Source organism: Falco biarmicus, chromosome 11 (genome assembly GCF_023638135.1).
Source record: "Falco biarmicus isolate bFalBia1 chromosome 11, bFalBia1.pri, whole genome shotgun sequence".
In the NCBI taxonomy this organism is placed as follows: Eukaryota; Metazoa; Chordata; class Aves; order Falconiformes; family Falconidae; genus Falco; species Falco biarmicus.
The window spans coordinates 13,363,999-13,382,724 of record NC_079298.1 but is presented as its reverse complement, the minus strand read 5'-3'; the positions used below and the strand labels follow the sequence as shown (position 1 = coordinate 13,382,724).

At 40.3% G+C, this 18,726-nt stretch overlaps 1 protein-coding gene across 9 annotated transcripts in view; it reads left to right on the top strand.

Moving 5' to 3' along the window:
* Positions 1 to 18,726, top strand: part of MAST2 (microtubule associated serine/threonine kinase 2) — a 194,344-nt gene that overhangs the window by 597 nt on the left and 175,021 nt on the right. For 5 of the 9 annotated variants that reach the window (XM_056355609.1, XM_056355602.1, XM_056355601.1 and 2 more), the window contains exon 2: positions 2,737 to 2,793. The exons of 1 other annotated variant lie outside the window; for it this stretch is intronic. In XM_056355609.1, the coding sequence (XP_056211584.1) occupies positions 2,737 to 2,793 (57 nt within the window). Of the gene's footprint in view, positions 1 to 345; positions 2,375 to 2,736; positions 2,794 to 18,726 lie in introns of all 9 variants that reach the window. 3 more of the 9 variants (XM_056355607.1, XM_056355605.1, XM_056355608.1) reach the window with 3 other exon arrangements.

Here is an 18,726-nt window from a genome sequence, read left to right as displayed (position 1 = left end):
GCGGGGCGGGGGGGTGAGGTGCCGCGCCGCGCCGGGCGGGGGGCTGCGGCCGCCGAGCATCCTCGCACGTTACACGTGCTGCCTCAGGTGGGCGCCGCCCGCAGCGGGGCGCGGGGGCTGGGCGCTCGGGAGCGGAGCGGCGGCGTGGCGGTGCTGGGCGAGGGGTGCGGGGGTCGTGGTGCCACGAGTGCTGCCTGCGTGCCGGCGAAGAGGCCAGGGAGGGCGCCCCGAAATCTGGGCTGCGTTACGTGCTCGCTGGTCTATTGATAATTGCAGAATACTTCTGGCTGGTAACCTTCCGTGGGTGACTCCTGGTTGTGACGCTAATTACCATGCGTTTTCCAGCATTTTTTAGGTCTTAATTCCTAATGCAAGGAATGGTTTATTTAGGAAACGTACCTTTGCGGATCTTTGGAAATGCAGAGGCTTGCTAAAAGCTAGAGTGCGTAAGTTCAGTATGTCCACCTTTACGTCTTTCACCCCCACGAAGAAAGGATCTACTTACTGATTGCTTCTTATGGTTACAGGAATGAGAGACCCAGGAGACCTTAAACTTTGTTTCAGTGCTTTTGGTATTCCTAGTTCTACAAGAGAGAAGAATGGGGCATGAGACTTAGCGGTTTAAAAATGTAGCTGGCAACTAATGCTTTTTTTTTTTTTTCCTCTGAAGAGAAGACAAAAGTATCACAATTACGAAGACACAGGATGCAGTAATTCATTGCTTTGTTTTGCTGTTTTTAGGAGCAAAGTGAAAAGCTAGGTTCTTTGACTTTTCTTGTCAAAAAGGCGTTTTAAGTTTACATTGTTGCTGCAGATGCACAAGCGTTTTTTTAATGTAATTTCTTAGCTTTTTCTAGAATAGCTGCATTACATTGCTGTCAGTTATAGGAGACTTGCATTTTGGCTTTGCTAGTGGATATCTCTTGAATATAGATTTCTTAGACTGGGCCCTGGAAGAAGAGAGCTCTGTTCTTTTATTTTTTTAATTTTATTTTCCAGTGCCTTGTTAAGCCAGGTGGTTAAGAGCTACTGCTACTTTTGTTGCTTTTCACTTCCTGAAACAATTAAAAAACATTGATATTCTTATTCAGGAAAAAAAAAATCTGAAAGCAGAAGAGCTGACTTAGTTTCTTCTGAACTGTCAGTTAAAATAGTGGTCAGTAGAACCATCAAATGCAATGTCAAGGTGTTTGTACCGTTTTGATATATTGTATATGATTTTGACATGGAAATTGGAGGATTGTCTTTCCATTCTTGGTAGTTGTGAACTAAACTTTTTACAAGTAAAATCGTGCACACGGAGTGTGCTGCATACCATATAATGTATTGAACACTCGGGAATCTTCAAACATTGGAAAACCGGAAAGGCTGCGAATTCAGAAATACCAGTTTTCGTGACGCATAAGGCTTTTTAATGGGAGACACTGCCAGTTCATTTTTAGCTTGAGTGCTCTAAGACCTGATGTGAATTGTAGGATACAGTATGTGCTGGCAAGTATTCAGTGTGATGGAGTCTTTGAGGAGTGTGGCAGCTAAAGTTAAGAAAGCTTCTACTCAACCTGTGAGAGAGGCCCTGCAAACATCAAAGGAGAATCTTTCATCAGCTCTCCCCTTTAGTCTTCCATTTGAAGTGGTGGGAGTTTTGTAAATGCGGTAAGCAACTGGAAATAAATAGATATGTTGGACAAATTTAATAAACAGGACAATAAGTCTGTTTACAACATTTCTGTCTTTATTTTTGATAATCCAGTATTTCTTTGAACATCAGGAGTTGGTAGTGTGGATGTGCTGAAAAGGGCCGACTGAGATGCAAAAGACAGTGTGATACTCCATTTCCACTAATGCAGCTTGTAGCCTGACAGATATTTAGGGCCACTTATGATTTAAGTAGCCCTGTTGTTTCCAAGCTTGTAGTATGCCTTCAGCTGTATCAATGCAACAGTGTGCACAGCTGTGGGGAACCATTCTGAATTAAATTCAGATTTCACAGTTTGTTTGCCATACAGTTAGGCAAGTTTGTGGTTGGGGGAGACTAAGCTACTCTAATGTTAGAAAAAATACTTACCAAGCTGTGACTGTAGTAGTTAATACTGTACTGACCTTTAGGCCTTTGAAAATCCAGTCCTTTAACAAGATTAGCATGCTGTGCTTATAGTTCTGACACATAGATATGATTAATGTTTTCACTTTTTTTATGAGTTACAGAAGAACATAAATAAGACTGTACTTGGTCACATTAAAGATCCCTCCAGCCCAGTATCCCGCGTCTCTGAGCTGCCAAAAGCAGATGCTTGGAGAAGAGCATAGTGTATATGGAGGAAATACCTCTCCCAGCCTCCAGTAATTTGTGGCTTGCAGGTTTCCGGAACTAGAGGTGATATTTGTTTTTAGTGCCCCCAGTGGGTTTTTTCTTCTGTGAATTTGTCCAAATCGGTATTTGTAGCCATGTGTGCTTGTAGCTTCCACAACATCCTGTGGCTGAGTGTTGGTGAAAAAAACACTTCTTCTTGTTTGTTTTTAAACTTTCTACCTGCTTGTTTCATGCCTTGTTTGTTAATTTTTGTATTGGATGAGGCACTGAAAAAGAGAATCCGTGTTATTCTGTGTGTCTTATGAGTTGGTAACTTTTTCTTTTTATTTACCATCCCTTGCTTGTAACTTTTCCAGAGGTGTGTTAGAAAGAGGTGACTCTTATCCTTTTCATTGTCCTTGCTGTTTTCTTTGCACCTTTTGCAGGTGTTTTCCCAGTTGGAGGTAGCGATGCAGGAACCAGAGGAACAGGGTTGGGGAACGGTAAGCAGGACTGGCTGCAGTATTTCAGCGTGTAAACTTATACAGAGCATCTTCAATCTTCTACCTGCCTTTTCTTGACTATCTTTACAACATTGAGTTGGTACTTGCATGGAGATGTCTATTATAACTCCACAGTCACTCTTTGAAGTGGTAATAGCTAGTTGAGAATTTGTCATTGTGTGTATAAGTTTAGGATGTTTTTTTTACGCTGTGCATCACTTCACATTTCTCTACATTTAAACTTACCTGCTATTTTACAGCCCACTTTAAACAGTAAGATTAAGGTAGTCATCTTCAGATCTTTGGCCATTGCTTTTACAACCTTGAGTAACTTTAAGCATGTCAGCAAACTCTGTCATGTAAATGTTAAGCTTCTTTGCTAGATTTTTTTAAAATTGTTGAAGGTGTTGATCCCAGAACAGATCCTTGTGGGACTCTGCTGGTGATTCTTCTTTTTTGGGTAGAGGGCCAATTACTTCAACTTCTTATTTCCTATCTGTTAATCATTAATTCATAGTTGAATTGTCCTTATTATCCTGTGACAGTTCAGTTTCATTGGGTGAGGGCGTCTTTGTCAAACACAACCCACTTGCATTTCCATAAAGTACCTGCTTAATCATCGTATGTTTGCTGCCCGCACTGAAGGAGAAAAATGGAAAGTTGGGGTGAAAGTTGTCATTGCTTATGAATGACAGTCACCCTCATCCAGAGGTATATTATAAGGATTAGATTGTTTTCATATCATGCATACACAGTCAGTCTGAGACATTGTATTTATTGTGAAAGATTTCACATGGATCTTTCCCATGTTTGTTGGGTTTTAATTAGCATTTTCCACTTCAAGTAGATGTCAGAATTCTCACATAAAGGATTCTTCAGTGTCTGGAAGATATGACTTAAGGGGCTTGTGATGGAAGTATACAAGACCGTAGCTGGTGTGTGGCGGGTAGATAGCGAACAGCAGCAGGCTGTTTCCTTTGGTATTAAGCTAGGAGTCAGGCTTAAAAAGAGGCAGATCTTCATGCAGAAAGTAACTCATGTACGATTTTTTTTTTTTTGCCAAGGGGTGTAATGGATTCAAAAAGGATTTGGAGGAGGAGGTATCTAGTGAAGGTTATGAAACAGGCAGACTGCATCCACCTAAGGAAGACAGCTGAAATTAACTATAATCTAGGTGAACATTAGAATGTGGCAAATTCATGATACTTCCCTTTACTTGTCCATAGAGAATGTGTTGCTGGTTTTATAATTTTTTTTTTCCATAAGGAGTTGGGTGTTAGCCTGTCCCTAACAAATCTAAATCCTGTCTTCCTCTGAAAGCAGAGGGGGTAGTAAACAGATGCGAGGAAAGCTGAAGTTTTGTGGCAGGTCTAGGGGGTTGGAGGTTGAAGCTCAAAAAAGTAAAAATAGAGGGCACCAAGTATCCCTGAACAGTGTTCTTTGCTCTAAAGGCATTTAGGGAACTGGTGGGTGCTGCCCAGTGGTACTTTGCTGGGAGATATGACAGGGTGAGGGAACAGAAACAGATCCCATGCTTGTCACCATTTTACCTTCATTTCTGTCAAGCTTCTCTCTCCTCTTGCTATGGATGACCAGGGCTAGGAGGGGATTTATGAGCAGGTTCCATGGCTTTGTGAGAAAGAGATGAAAGGGACAACAGTAGCAGAATCTCAGCAAGCGGTTCAAGGGGCTGGTAGAGGGACTTGCAAGTTGCAGAGGCAGGATTTTGGATTAGATGCACCCTTTGTCTCATGTAATTTTAACTTGGCTGCTGCAGAGTTGGACTGAAATACTGCTAAACCTGGAGGCTCCCCTGCTGCATGTATGTTTGTTGTATGGGAAATGTTCAGCTGAAGCCAACAGGCAAGCTGCATATGTAACAGAGAAGAATGAAAAACCTCCTTAGTCCAGGTTAGTTTTGTGCTGGGGGAGCCCTTTCTGTAGGGCAGTCAGTGCAGTAGACTATCTCCAGGTGTAAATTTTGAGGTGCCTGAAGAAGGGAGGTCTTGCGTGTTTCCCAGGCAGTACATTTTGTCATTTCTGCATTGGATAGAAAGTATTTTCTGAGCTAGCAAGGTAACTGACTGACAATCAAGTCATTTAGCTATTAGGGACATTTGGAACTGTAGTGCTGCAAACTTTCTGAGAGTAGCAGAAGTACTCCTTTCTCTCCGCGTGTCTGAAACTTTGTAGATCTGTACGTGCCAAAGCCAAAACGGATTACTGTGATTATCCAGTATAATTTCCCCGCATGTGCAGGAGCTTTCCTGAAAGATAAATCAAAACATTTCTCTTAGAAATTGATCTTATCCTAGCCTTAGATCATGGCATGTCTGTCACCTCTTCGGAAAGCTCTGCCAATGTTTAATTATTCCTGCAGTTAGGAAACTAAACCACATCTTACTTCAAGGCTTGTTTTGTCTAATGTCCAACTTTCAGCTGTGGAATATGCCTATGCTAGCACAGACAGTAAAAGTTTTCTACTATCTGGTATCTTTTCCATGTATAAGTATTTGAAATGTAAAATCTAACTTCAGTTGGAACAGAGACACTGAGTTCTTTTGCTTCTAGCGCTTGCGCTTTCCCCCCAATAGTTCTTGGACTGTGTGCACCAAAAAGATGTAGTATTCTGGCAGCAGCCTGCAGTAGTGTGTTCACAGACAAGGTTATTTCTCCACTACTGTTTAATACTTGTCTTTTTACAATTTCAGGGATTGCATTACCACAGTTGGGTGTGTCATACGACAGAGGGTTTTGTAACATTATGCTTGTGTGGATATTTCTACTCCCTGTATTCAGGACATCGTGCAAATCTGTCCAAGACTACTTCCAAACATTAGGTTAGAAAGTTTATCCCCCCTTTCACGTTGTTGGTTGTATTTGATTGGGGGTTTTTTTTGGCAAGAAATGGCAAAGGATCTTTTCCACTGACTTCTCACCCTGTTCGCTTTTTTGGAAAGCAGTCAGTGACCAGCAGGGAGAAACTGTCCAAACCCCAGAGTGCTAGTCAGATTTATTTTGCCTTCACAGCTGCAAAGAAGCTGTTACCATGCTTTCCTTGCTGCGTGGCAAGCCTGGAAATTCAAGAGATCTTTTATTTTTTTCCTGATCAGAACTTCTATCCTTCAAATATAGTAAGTGTTACCTCTTGTGTTTTCTTTTTCCTCTAGTCGCCGTCAGTGCTATTAAAGGCAGTACCTCTATTGCGATGAGCCCTGTATGTAGACTGCATAACAGTTTGGTGTTTGGTTATTTCTACTATGAGTCTTCCCTTTTGTTTGATAGGTGAAGCAGCAAGCTTTTGGAGTTCAGCTGACACCTTGCTTCTGAGCTTTCTGTACACCTCTGTCTCTCAGGCTGCTGATCAGAGCTCTGTTGCAGCTCCTGTTCTGCTCCCCCAGCCATGGACCCTATGGTTAACAGCTCACAACACTCAAAGCTGTTTCTTCTAACTTCATATCAAAACCTACAAGCTGGGATGAAACTGAATCAGAAGAAGATGGAAGCTTACTTCCAAAATTCAAGCAAATAAGCAGAACCAAATGGATGTATCGCTAGCAATGCAATAAAGTATAATTTTTATTATTCATGTTACAGATTCTGTAAAAGCAGATATAAATTAAACATAACCAAACGTGTTTTGTAAGTATCGTTGCTCCCTCTTATTGAAAGAGGGACGGAGTGCTACTGACTTCTAGAAGATCAGGAACCGTCTGTTCACATAAATAGTTCTAGTTACCTGTTTTGGGATATTGTTGCTGTTTAGGGCTGATATTAGGGCAGTTCTGTCCCGTGCTCGTTTCGTTAAGGGAACTAAAGAAAGTCTTAAGGAAGACATTGGTAAAGACTCCTAAATTATGAGCTGTTGATGTGACTTACCATTAAAAGAACTCGGTTACTGTTTGTAGACCTCCGACTTCCTTTTCTCATCTCTTTCTTTGTTGCTATCTAGCTCTTTTTCTCATGACAGGGAGAGAACAAAAAAGAAGTGGGTGGTTTTTCTAATAAGAAGATTCTAGCCTGTAAAGCTTCTAATATGGTGAACCAGAGTCCAGAGTGTATGGTTAGCTTCCCGGCATTCTTACTCATCCTCAGAGTTTAATTTCTTACGTTTATCCCCTTCTCTGTGCAGAAATAAAGGCAGTGAAAAAGCCAGAGCATAGCTGTGGAAGGAGCTGTTCCCTATGACATATATGGTTCTGTGTCTGTTTTCTCCTCTGTCCTTTTCATAGAATCGGTTAGTTTGGAAAAACCTCTAAGATCGTAAAGTCCAACTAAACCATGTCCATAGCACCACACCTATATGTTTTTTAAACACTTCCAGGGATAGTGATTCCACTGCTTCCTTGGGCAGCCTGTTCCAATGCTTGACTGACCATTCAGTAAAGAAATTTTTCCTAATAGCCAGCGTAAGCCTCCCCTGGTGCAATTTGGGGCTGTTTCCTCTTGTTCTATTGCTTGTTACCTGGGAGAAAAGCCCGACATCCACCTGGCTACAGCTTCCTTCCTTTCAGGGGGCTGTAGAGAGTGATAAGGTCTCCCCTCAGCCTCCTTTTCCCCAGGCCAAAAAAGCCCTCAGCTGCTCCTCACAAGACTTGTGCTCCAGACCCTTCACCAGCCCCGCTGCCCGTCCCTGGACACGCTCCAGCACCTCAGTGTCCCTCTTGTAGTGAGGGGCCCAAACCCAGACACGGGATTCGAGGTGCAGCAGGGGGACAATCACGGCCCTGGTCCTGCTGGCCACGCTGGTTTGGATACCAGCCAGGGTGCTGTTGGCCACCTGGGCACACCGCTGGCTCCTGTTCAGCGGCTGCCCACCAGCCCCCCCAAGCCCTTTCCCACCGGGCAGTCCCAGCCCGTAGCGCTGGTGGGGCTGGTGGGACCCCAGCGCAGGACCCGGCACTGAGACCTGTAGACCCTCACACCACTGGCCTCGGCCCATCGGTCCAGCCTGCCCAGATCCCTCTGCAGAGCCTCCTGCCCTCCAGCAGATCCACACTCCCACCCAACCTGGTGCTGTCCGCAAACTGACTGGGGGTGCGCTCGATCCCCCCCCAGGTCGTCGATGAAGACATTAACGGGCCTGGCCCAGCGCTGAGCCCTGGGGAACACCCCTTGTGACCGGCTGCCAGCGGGATGTAACTCCATCCTCCACCACCTTTGGGCTCGGCTGTGCAGCCAGCTTTTTACCTAGTGCAGAGTTTTCCCAAGAATGCAAGAAAAGAAGCCAGAAAGAACAAACTTGTCAGTGTCCTGTAGGTCTGTCTCCCTACCTTCCATAAACTGATTCTTTCTGGTGCCAGAGCTACTCCTGCTTGCTGCCTTCATTAGCCATAGTTTTGCCTTTCTGTATTTTGATCGATCAGCAACGGTAGCTGCTGGCAGCATGTCACTCTGAGCTCACCTGTATGTTCACAGTAATGTTTAGAAGTTGGGGTGTGGTGGGGGGAAGTGACTGAAGAAAAGAGTCATTTAAAAGCAAGCAGAGGGGCATAGGGTCAAGTGATCAATTCTGCAGCGTGCCTCGTAGATAATAACAGAATTGAGCCAAAAGATTCATCTAGTGTTAGATAATGGCAAAATTGCACTGAAGGGCATATGGCACTTCTCTGGCCTGATATAATAAAAACATCACTTCTCTCAAAGTAGAACATTAATGGATAAACTTAATTTGTTTAAATTGATTTGTGTAAATCAATAAGTAGGTAGGCATTGCATCAGCAGCTTAGATGATTCAGCTTGTGTGTGTGAGATTTCAAGTTTCCTGTCACAAGTGAAGAGTAAGAGTAAATATCTTGTATTGGCCACATTAAGTTTATATCTTGCATATTAGAATAGCAGAGCAGGCAGTGGAGGGATTATGATTATATAGGTGTTCACGTTGCTGATGATTTGCATCTGACTTTAGCAGTGCACTGCATCTCTTGTCCAAAAGGTTTATAGAGGCGAAGGGGCCAAGAGAAGTCTTCTATCAGAAGTGGCTGAATTTGGTGTGGGACTACTTGCCTCTGTAATAATCAATTACTAGCTTGAAGGGAAAAGCTGCTGCTACTTAATATTTGTTGCAGAGCGCTAGGGGATAACAGTAGGCTGTTGTCCAAGGCTAGGATTAGGCATGTACGGAGCACTCCGACTGTGGATATATTCATGACTGTATGCTTCGGGAAACCAAGTAATTCCAGCGTGTGTTGTGTTGGAGCAATGGGTATGCATTACTGAGTTTACACCGAGAAGTTGACTGACTTCTTGAGCAAGCTGATATGCCTTCTTGCAGCACAAAGAATGTGACTGTTGTCCTGTCTGTCAAGGCAGTTCTAGAGCCTCTAGAAGAGGCAATTCTTTATTTTTATCTGATAAGTTATTTTTATTGCCTGAGCTCCCTGTTGTGCTCCATAAGCCAACGTAACTTTGGTGCTTAAATGAGATGCAGTGGATTATTATACATATGATGATAGATATCTATTTAAAATAAAAGTGTTTTTTTTACTCTTACTTAATTCTTATTCATGGAACCTGAGTCGCTGAAGCTAAGGAAGCAGTGAAGACCACCAGGTCAGTGAACTGTTTGAGACTAAACCAAAAAGCTTTGTCATCCATCAAGACCTAGTTCCTCAAGAACTACAGTAGCTAAATAGAGCACGTAGAGTCTTAATTTCGTTTCCACATCAAATAATGATGTGCTGTGATTAGTGTCTTTTTGTAATGATGTAGCACTATTTGAACCCTGGTGAAAATGCAGCTCTATTGGAGGAAGAAGCTGAGTCCATGATCACTCAGAAAACTTCTACTTTTTTGCTAGGAAGTAGAAAAATCTGTTTCAGGTGGGGAAAAAGCGCTCATTTTTTAAATGTATTGATAGATGTCACTCTAGGCTGTAGGACGTTGATGCTCTCATATCTCACTGCAGTAAAAAGATCTGAAGACCTTGTTTGGTTTGTGTTTAAGTAGTTGAAGAAGTGATGAAGAAGTTGTTGACTTTAAAACAGTTTTTTTTTCTTTTATTACTTGCTCTTCCTCCAAGCTGTGTTTTCTGTGATAGTGTATTATCTAATTTACAGCTTAGGTCCTGTGAACCCTAAAACTAGTAATCTGTCAGAAATTATTTTCAAATTTTACAAATACACATTACAGTGCAGTGAGGGAAAAGGGTTCAAGACTGCAATAATTAAAAAATCTAGCATGTCATTTTTTTGCTATTTGGAGTTGCTCTAGCATTAATGGAGGTCCATTATTTACATGGAAAACAGGATGATGCTCTCTTTCTTGCCAGGAAACAATCATGCCTTTGCTATTACAACTGCATCATAAATATTTTTATCATGTTGTAAGTATAGTAAACAATTTAACAATAAAATACTTTCTAAAACCTTTAACTGGTCTGGATTTTCATGAATGTAAAAGGAAGATGATGCTTTAAAACATTCCATCTACCTGTTAAAATTTCCAGAAGCAGGTGGCACTGTTAAGGTTGGACTGTGGGGGGTTTTAAGAATTTTTGAAATGTAATTTCTGATTCAGTTTCAGTCTACACACGTCTTCGTGAACTGTCTATAAAGGAAGATTTTCTGTAATGTTTTTTACCACATATTTTGACAGGTAATCCACCATAAACATTTTCAACAGTACAAAGCCATAATAAGTTATTTAACTACTTAATTGAATGACATTTGGATGATTGATATTTTTGGCCTTTACTGTGTCATGCTAGTATTTCTGAAACTCTTGTTATAGGTGTGTGGCATCTCAGCTGATTCTGTTAATAGTAAAAATACTTAACAGTAGTTATAATAAGAAGCTGAATCTCAGTACACTTCTGGAGTGCTGCTTCCATTATCTGCACGTTGTCTAAACATCCAGCCATCCATTCAAGACAGATTTCCAGTAACAGTTAAATTTGTTGCTGATATGAGGCCACATTCTGCTGGCCCTAACTTCTTGCAGTGATTGTGAGCTGTCTTATGGAAATTAGCTCTTTATACACTTGTGCATTTATCACTTTAGTATGTTAACTGCTAGTACATCAGGATTAAAAAAAAAAAAAAAGGTTGTAGGTTGTGCCATTCCTGTTGATTTTTCCCGTTGGATGTGGTGGAAGAGCTCGTAGACCAGTTTTTCTTTCATGATAGAAGAGGAAGTACAGAATGGTTAGAATCAAACAAATTGCAGCACATAGGAAGCACTCTTACTAAAGACTGAATTAGGTGTGCAGTTGTGCAACAAACTTGAGACGCTTTGTTGTCTTTTCTTCATCCAACCAAACAAAAACTTAAGTGCAAAAGGTCCATCCACTAAAGAGTGAGGGGGGTTCAGTACTGCCTGTGGGATGAAGACTTGTGAAAACATTGTAGCTGCATTTCAGGAAGCTTGAAAATGAAACTTAGTACTTGTCAGATTGATTAATTGACACTCAAGCATGTTCTTCTTTTATCCTTCAAATACACAGCTGTCATCCTTTGAGCTCAATAAGAATGATTTAAAAACAAAGTTTTCTAATATGCCTTCTTGGTACTATGTATAATAACTGGAACTTGGTACTGCTGCTTATGAATGTTTTTTTCATGTCACTGAGAGTCGTACACAAACAGAAGGACTGCGTACACACCTGAGTTACACTCTACAGATGGTTTAAGTGTGGTTCCATGTTTTCAGGAAGGCTGTCTTCCTGTGCATGTTGATTTCCAGTTATCCCAGATACTAAACTCGGGGTTGCCTTCTCTTTGCATTGAAGAACATACAGCTTGGAATCACCAAATCACACTTCTTTGCACTCTTTCTTATAATACAGTTTGCCATTACAAAGCAAATCGCAAAACTGCACAGATATCTTTTTTCTTTATGTGGCTTTCAGAGCTTTCTAAGGAAGCATGTACAAGACCCAAGGAACCCAACTAATGCAAGCAAAGTGTTAAACTCTTGGAATGGCAGAACTGTAAAAGACTATGTAATGGAGACTTGTGGAGCTACTTAGAAAAAATGCACTGATAGACAGTGAAATAATTTAATGTTTTGCCTTGTTTTTGTTATGTTCTGTTACTCCCCTGGCAGTTGCATGTCCTCTGTTCACTGAGGACCAGCTGAGGGGCTAGCAGCCGCTGTTTTATGACTAGTTTTTGCCATTTGAAATGGAGAGCCCAGCTTTATTTTAAAGAAGCCATTGTAAGGCCCCAAAACAAGGAAACACATTCTCAAAAATGAAATGTTTAATAGTTAAAACAGGTTTATTAGCCACTAAAATCACACCATTCAATCTTTAGTGTATTTACTGTATTTTAGTGTAATTACTGTATTATCATAAAAACCACATTTTAATATGGAGCCTTAGAAGAGAATGTTAGAAGGGAGTCAAGTGGTCAGGACTGATGTTAAGTGTTCTGGACAGCACCAGAAGATCAGAGAGTACCAATAAATAAATAACAGTCACTGTTTTAGAGGAAAGCTTATGAATGAGTTATATAGTTAATGCAGTGACTGTAAGCATTTAGATGTTTAAGCATTTAGGCATAGATGGATGTAGTGACATATTAGTAGCAATATGTCTTTCTCTTGTTTTATTAGATATCTTACATTGGACCTGTGCAGGGTGAAGATGGCAAAAATACGTGATCCTGAAAGTTAAATTTAGCATTCAGTTAGTTATTTTTGTGTTCGTTGATCTTTGCATTGATCCCTGTTTTTAGGAGAGAGGAGAGTCTGTTTACAGCATTGTTTTGCCAGTTTAGCCGAACTTTAGCAGAAGTGTCTGCTGACTGCAGTCTTTCAGTTTGAGCTTGAGGCCTGGTGATGTTCATAAACCTAACAGTTGGGCAATGTTTTTGTTCTAAAGCAGAAGGGAAGAAATACATGTCCTTGAAAAAAATTTGGCTGTTGTTTCTTTGTGATGGAACTGTATTATGCTGCTTGGTGAGGAGAAGCTTTTGTGCCAGACTATAGAGACTCCATTTCTTTGTGCAGACATTGATGAGGATTGTTAACTGGTTTATCTTTGTCTGCCATTTTATGTGATTTCTGTTAAAAAAAGCCAAGGATTAAGTGTTTTTTATGTGTTTCTAAAGGTTAACTTCATTTCCTGTAGGTCTAAAGCCATTGGTAGTTTTATTTACGGTCTTATAATTGATAATTTTTTTCCCCTGTTCCATATGTGCAGCTCTGCTGTTGAGTTTTAGGGAAAACTTGTTCTCAGGAAAGCTTCACCTAAGTGCTTCTTATTTTTGCTGTGTATTGATGTGCTTATCTCATTTGTGGTAGGAAGTGCGAAGACTCCGGATGGTTCATGGAGACAAAAATATTGATGCCAAAGGGTTGGAATTTCACTGTCACAAACAAAAAGAGTAATTTTTTTTCCTGCTGCAAACATTGATCTTCCTTAGTGATGATAACACCAGGTTAACACGTGTATTGGTCTTTCTTCGTCATGTACATGAACAAATAGCCTTGTAATTCTTAGCAGACTGTTGTGCCTTGTTAGATTTTATTTTGCCACTTTACCTCTGTCTTAACTACAGACGATTCCACTACTACTACTATTCAGGTCATAACTGTGATACATAAAAGCATCCTGGGCAAAAAAGTAGTGTGGTTGAAGAGGATTCCTGTAATGTTTTCTGGTTTCATACTTTTCTGTTGGTGCAGTGGGTGCTATTCAAGTGAGCTTTACTAATTAAGATTAAGTCTTAAAATTGTATTGAACATCTGTAAGTAGTCATTGAATGTCTGATTAGAAAAGCCCCTTTAACTCACCTGAGTGGTTCCCACCAAAGTTCAGTTCATGACTTAACTTTTACTTTTCTTTGTAGGCAACTTCATTTGAAACAAGCTTTAGAACAGCAGTTGGGCATGGATTTCTCTCTTCTATCTCCCTTAGTCTTGGGATGGTTTCGTAAGGGCTGTATCACATACTGGACCGACGGAGACTTTTATTTGAGACTGTACTTCAAACTTAGTGACCCTTAACATTTTTCTTTGAAAAGTGCTTTTTTCAAAAGATTTGAACTCTGCACTATTAGTAAATAAGTTATTTCTATACAGCATGCACATTTTAATACACTGTAGTATTGTTCACTTGCCAAATTTTGTCTTTTCAGCTAGTATTTTAATTTTAAATATATTTTCTTTGTGCCTCAGACGTAGAGAATTCTATATTGTTTTGGGTTGAGAATCAAATATTAATACAGATAACTTTTCAGTTTTTGAAATGTGACCCAGAGATTCCTGTCTGTAATATGTAAAATTAGGTTAAACTCTCTTCCAGGTCCTATTGCTATGAAGCAATTCTTTGTTTATGTAAATTGAATGAACTTTTAACCTATCAGTATGTCTTGTTCATCTCTGTAGAAAAACAGAGGGAGTTTACATTCCCAATGAAATTAACTTGATTGTAACATTGTCTATAGGCATTAAACAAAATTTACACAGGTATAATTAGGTATTTTATGTTGTTTTGCTCTTCCCCTGTGAATGACAGTGAGACAATGTTTGTAATGTGAGCAAAAACAAAGACAGTTGGAAATCTGAAAGCTCACTCATTGAAAAAAAAATTAGCATCAGTGTTGCAGGGAATCAAGGTACTCTGCAGAATGTTCTGGTGATTCTCCTCCTTTTTATATCCAATATGAAATCATAGGTCCCTTTGCTCGCACAGCAGCTTAAGCACAGCTGCTTGCCTGGTTCCTTAAGCAGCTCCCATCCTAGTCTTTCTTACAGCACAATTGTAATAAAAGGTGTTAAATGCAGTTTTTTCTGCATAATCTGAATAAATCTGTAAGAAACTGGCAAACAAGAAAAGTTTTGGCTTGTTGGTCATGTATTATGTAAGGTCTTTAGCAAATCTAAGCATACATCCGTACTTGTATAAGTTCTAATAGAGGAGAACATAGAAGATAAATAATTATTTGATAATGCAGAGGATGCTGAAGAGAACTTGCAGTAATACCAGTCAGTAGTGTTGGGACACATCACATGCTTGGCACATCTTCTGAGCTTAATGGAAGAAAATCTTCAGAAAGAAGGTGTTACTGGTATCTTGTAACACCAAATTTTATTACAAATCACATTTTTTGGGTCATAATTCTTTTAATCCTTACAGCAGACAGGACTCAAATGTACAGAAGATGAATTATAGAGTTCATGGTTTTTTTATCTGGCTAGGAGTTAATTTCCCTGCTCTATACAACCTTTTTGTATTTTAAATACTCAGAATACCGATGGTAAAGGAATAGAAAAAGATGACTGAGAAGGTTCCTTGTGGCAGTATTCTGAAATTACCAGATCAGGATTTTGACATGGGATATTAGTGTAATCTTACACATCAGGAAGTGCATTTAGTTTCTCGTCTTTTGTCTGCTGCTGTTGTTGCAATCTGTGTGGTTCTCCCATCTTGCTGAGTGTTAATAGTCCCTGTGTGAGATTTCAGGCAAGAGAAAACAGACTTGTATATATTTGCACAGTACCACAACTACTTGAACTTTTTCTGTGCAAGCGTGGAAAGTGACTGAGCTGAAATATGCAGAACCTCTTGCTATTCAAGAAAAGCTTTGGCTATGCTTCTTCACATCCTACTGTTTCAAGTTATGTGAGCAAACTTTTGTATACCCTTACAGGGACTGATAGGAATAATCTTTGCCTAGAAAATCAAGATTGTGTGATGGTTTTATCTTCAGCCCTAAGTTTTACAGGATTCATCTGTCTGTCTGAACCTGATTTTTAGCTTGTGGCAAAAGCCACAAGGCCAAAGTAAATTCTTTTTCTGTCACCTTTGAAACAAAATTAATGGAGAGAGGCTCACAGTCCTCATCACACTGTGAGCAAAGTGTTTGTTACATGCTTGCTAATGCTTTAAATTTTAAAGCTGCAAGAATTTTTTCTTTTCAAAAGTGCAAGTGGAGTCCTTAAAATTCTGGCGATATGTGCTATATAGTCTGTTCTTCAGCCACTTGCTCTGGTACTCTTAATTTAGTAATTTGAAAGCATGTAAGCAAAATTTTGCTCTGTCACTGCAAAGAGTTTCTTTATCCATTGATCTGGAGTGTTGTGTAAGATTTTTCTGTCCTTTGTATGTATTGCGTCTTGCTTTGGGGCAAGGGCAAGGAAAGATCTCTTCCTGTAGTTTTTTTTTTCCTTCCTTGTTTAAGGGTGGTAACATAAACCACCGCTATTTCCATGTAGTTCGTCTGTGAATTGCAATATTAAAGCTAGGTTTTGATGGATGAGTGAAATAAATTACAGTCTTGTGAAAGACAACTCTATTATTGTCAAGTTAAAACTTTCCCTCATTGTTTTGCTGACATAAGATAGGCTTAGCTCTTAGGAAATTAAATTTTAAACTGGCTGTGTTGTACTTAGTATTTTTTAAAACATAATAGACTATTTCAGAACATTGCATTGGATTTTTTTTTTTAATATTTGAAAAGTGAGTTTAACAGTATATAAGCCTGCAAAGTGTGATTGGTGTCCCTTTCTTCCGTACATTCAACAGCTGTGTAGTCTTCTGAATACTGCCCAAGTGTTCAATGTACTTAACAAAAAAAGGGATTAGAAAGAATTTTCCATATGTAATGTGTACTAATCCTATCTCCTGTAGAAGACAACCTAGGTTCTTTGGTGAGTGTGGGAAGCTGTTACCTTTCCGTTATTCCTTTCGTATTTTCCTGGTCCAAGTCCTGGTGGGGAGGAGTTGCTTAAAGTGAGCACAGCTGTTGAAGAAATGCATATGGAATGATGTTTTGGGAAGTAGCATATACAGTTGGGTTGATCTGATGTAGGCAGGATGGTGTAGCTGAGCAGATACTGTGGTAGAAGTAGGTGTGCTCTTCAGTGTTGGTGCTCCACATGCTCCTTCAGTTGGACTACTTTTAATTAATATGTTATCAGATCTAAGAAGCTTGTGTACTGTAACTCAAGAAGAAATCTGAAGCAGAACTGAGTAAGAGACTCTGCCTAGAGGGGAAGGGGAATGGTAGGGAAGCAGGCCTGTTATTTGGTTGGTAGGGTATGTGAATGTCTATATATTTGGGGGGGGGGGGGGGAGAGAGTTATAAAATACAGGAATTGCTTGTAACAGGACTTAAAGTACTTTTGTTTCCAACTTCAATGCCTTTCCTTACTCTTCTGCCTGCCCTCTTCCTCTCCCTGCCCTGACTCAGCTGAACGCAGACCAACTAGAGTTGCTACATCAGCCAAATGAGCAGGACTGTGCTTCTCCTTCCTAAGGGAATCTAAATGCACTGATGAAGGCAAGACAGTCATGGCAATGGCCCATACAGGGTGAGAGTGGGGAAGAAAGCTGGCTTTTCTAGGGATTTGTGTAAGCAGGCAGTACATGGACTGCAGTGATAACCCATAGCAACGTAGGGCCTTTCAACACGTACGACTAGTTTCAGGGAAGCAGCTTAATATTGAAGGATGTAGGGAACATTTGTTGGAATTGAACCATTAGGAGTGTGAGCGGGTATGATGGATGAGATTTTTAACTGTTTCGCTTGTAACCTGGAGTGTCCTTTTTTTTTTTTTTTTTTTTTTGTACGGTAATTTTGGACTGTTACAGTTGGGAAAGACATGAGAGATTTTAGATGTTACAGGTATTTAGGAGAGGCCATATTAAAAGTGTGTGTATATTTCTGTATGTCTGCTTACAGACATGTATAATACGTAACCACATTCTGCCATCCCAAATACTAACACCAAAGATTCTGCCCAGGCCTCTGCAGCTGTCAAACACATGCTGGGGGACTGCTAATGTCGTAATTTAAAAGTACTTTGCTTACTCTCAGGTACAAACAGAAAGTGTGGTAGATGTCTGTTCAGCTTTCCAAATGACAGAAGTATAGGCTATTGGAAATGAAGGTCTTCAGTACCTTTGGAAAAGGTCAGAGGCAAGAGAAAATCTGAGGTTCTTTGCTCCAAGATATGTGTGAGGGACCTTAAGATTAAAGCAGTTTTCAGCTCAAGCAGTTTTCTTTACCCCACATCACTTGTTGCTTCCCATGCTCTTGCACCAACACAACTGTTTGCAGCTGTGTGATGAGCTGGCTAAGTGAACTGACCTACTTCAAGTTACCCAGGTCTCTCTCTTGATCTGGTTTAGACAATGCGGGTGACTGAATATCTAACTGTAACCAGAGAAAGCACTTGTGTCAGTACAGTACCTCTCAACTTGTGAAAGGTGTACTACCTGAGCAGATGTGGAGCAAAGCACTTCTGTCCCTCAAACAAATAACAAAGTTATTGACTGTTACAAGGTGGCAGAAGATTTCATGATTAAAAGGAGCTGGGGCCTAAGAAAGGCTGAGAATGAGTGGCTCGGAGCTAAATGAGGATTCTATTTCAAATCCAAATTAAGTTTGGGGTTTTTTTTCATGTAAAACCACTTTATTCATGTCCTCCTCCCCCCCAAAATAATTAAAAAAATCTCGACGTTTTTAGAGTATGTAGTCCTGGACTAGATTTGACAGTTAAGAGGCATAACACTAGACTGAATAGATTTGAATTAATGACTTCAGAAATAGATTTTGACTGGAATCTGCAGATTTTACTGGTAGACTAATTTTTGATTTCAGTGTGATTTAAAACTACGTTAAACCAAGTGGTGATGTATCATGGAGAGAAAGTGTTCCTTTCAGTTTAATTTCTGCCTCAGATTTTATGGGGATAAGCCTGGCCAGAAGTGCTGTATAGCTGATGAGAGGCATTTGAAATAAAAGGGAGCAATCCATTAATGAGTGGAACATGTTGCACTACTGCAGAGAAGGGAGAACTTGACTGAGTTCATCTATGTAGACTGTAATGGAGAGTGTCATGCTATCTTCAAATCCATGTATGATAGCTATGCTTGTAGTTCTTTGGGTGTGAAATGAGTTTGACACCTCCAGAATAATTAAATGCATGAGGAAAGCACTGTGGTTATGCCTGCCACTGTTCTACCTACTGCTATTTTGATTG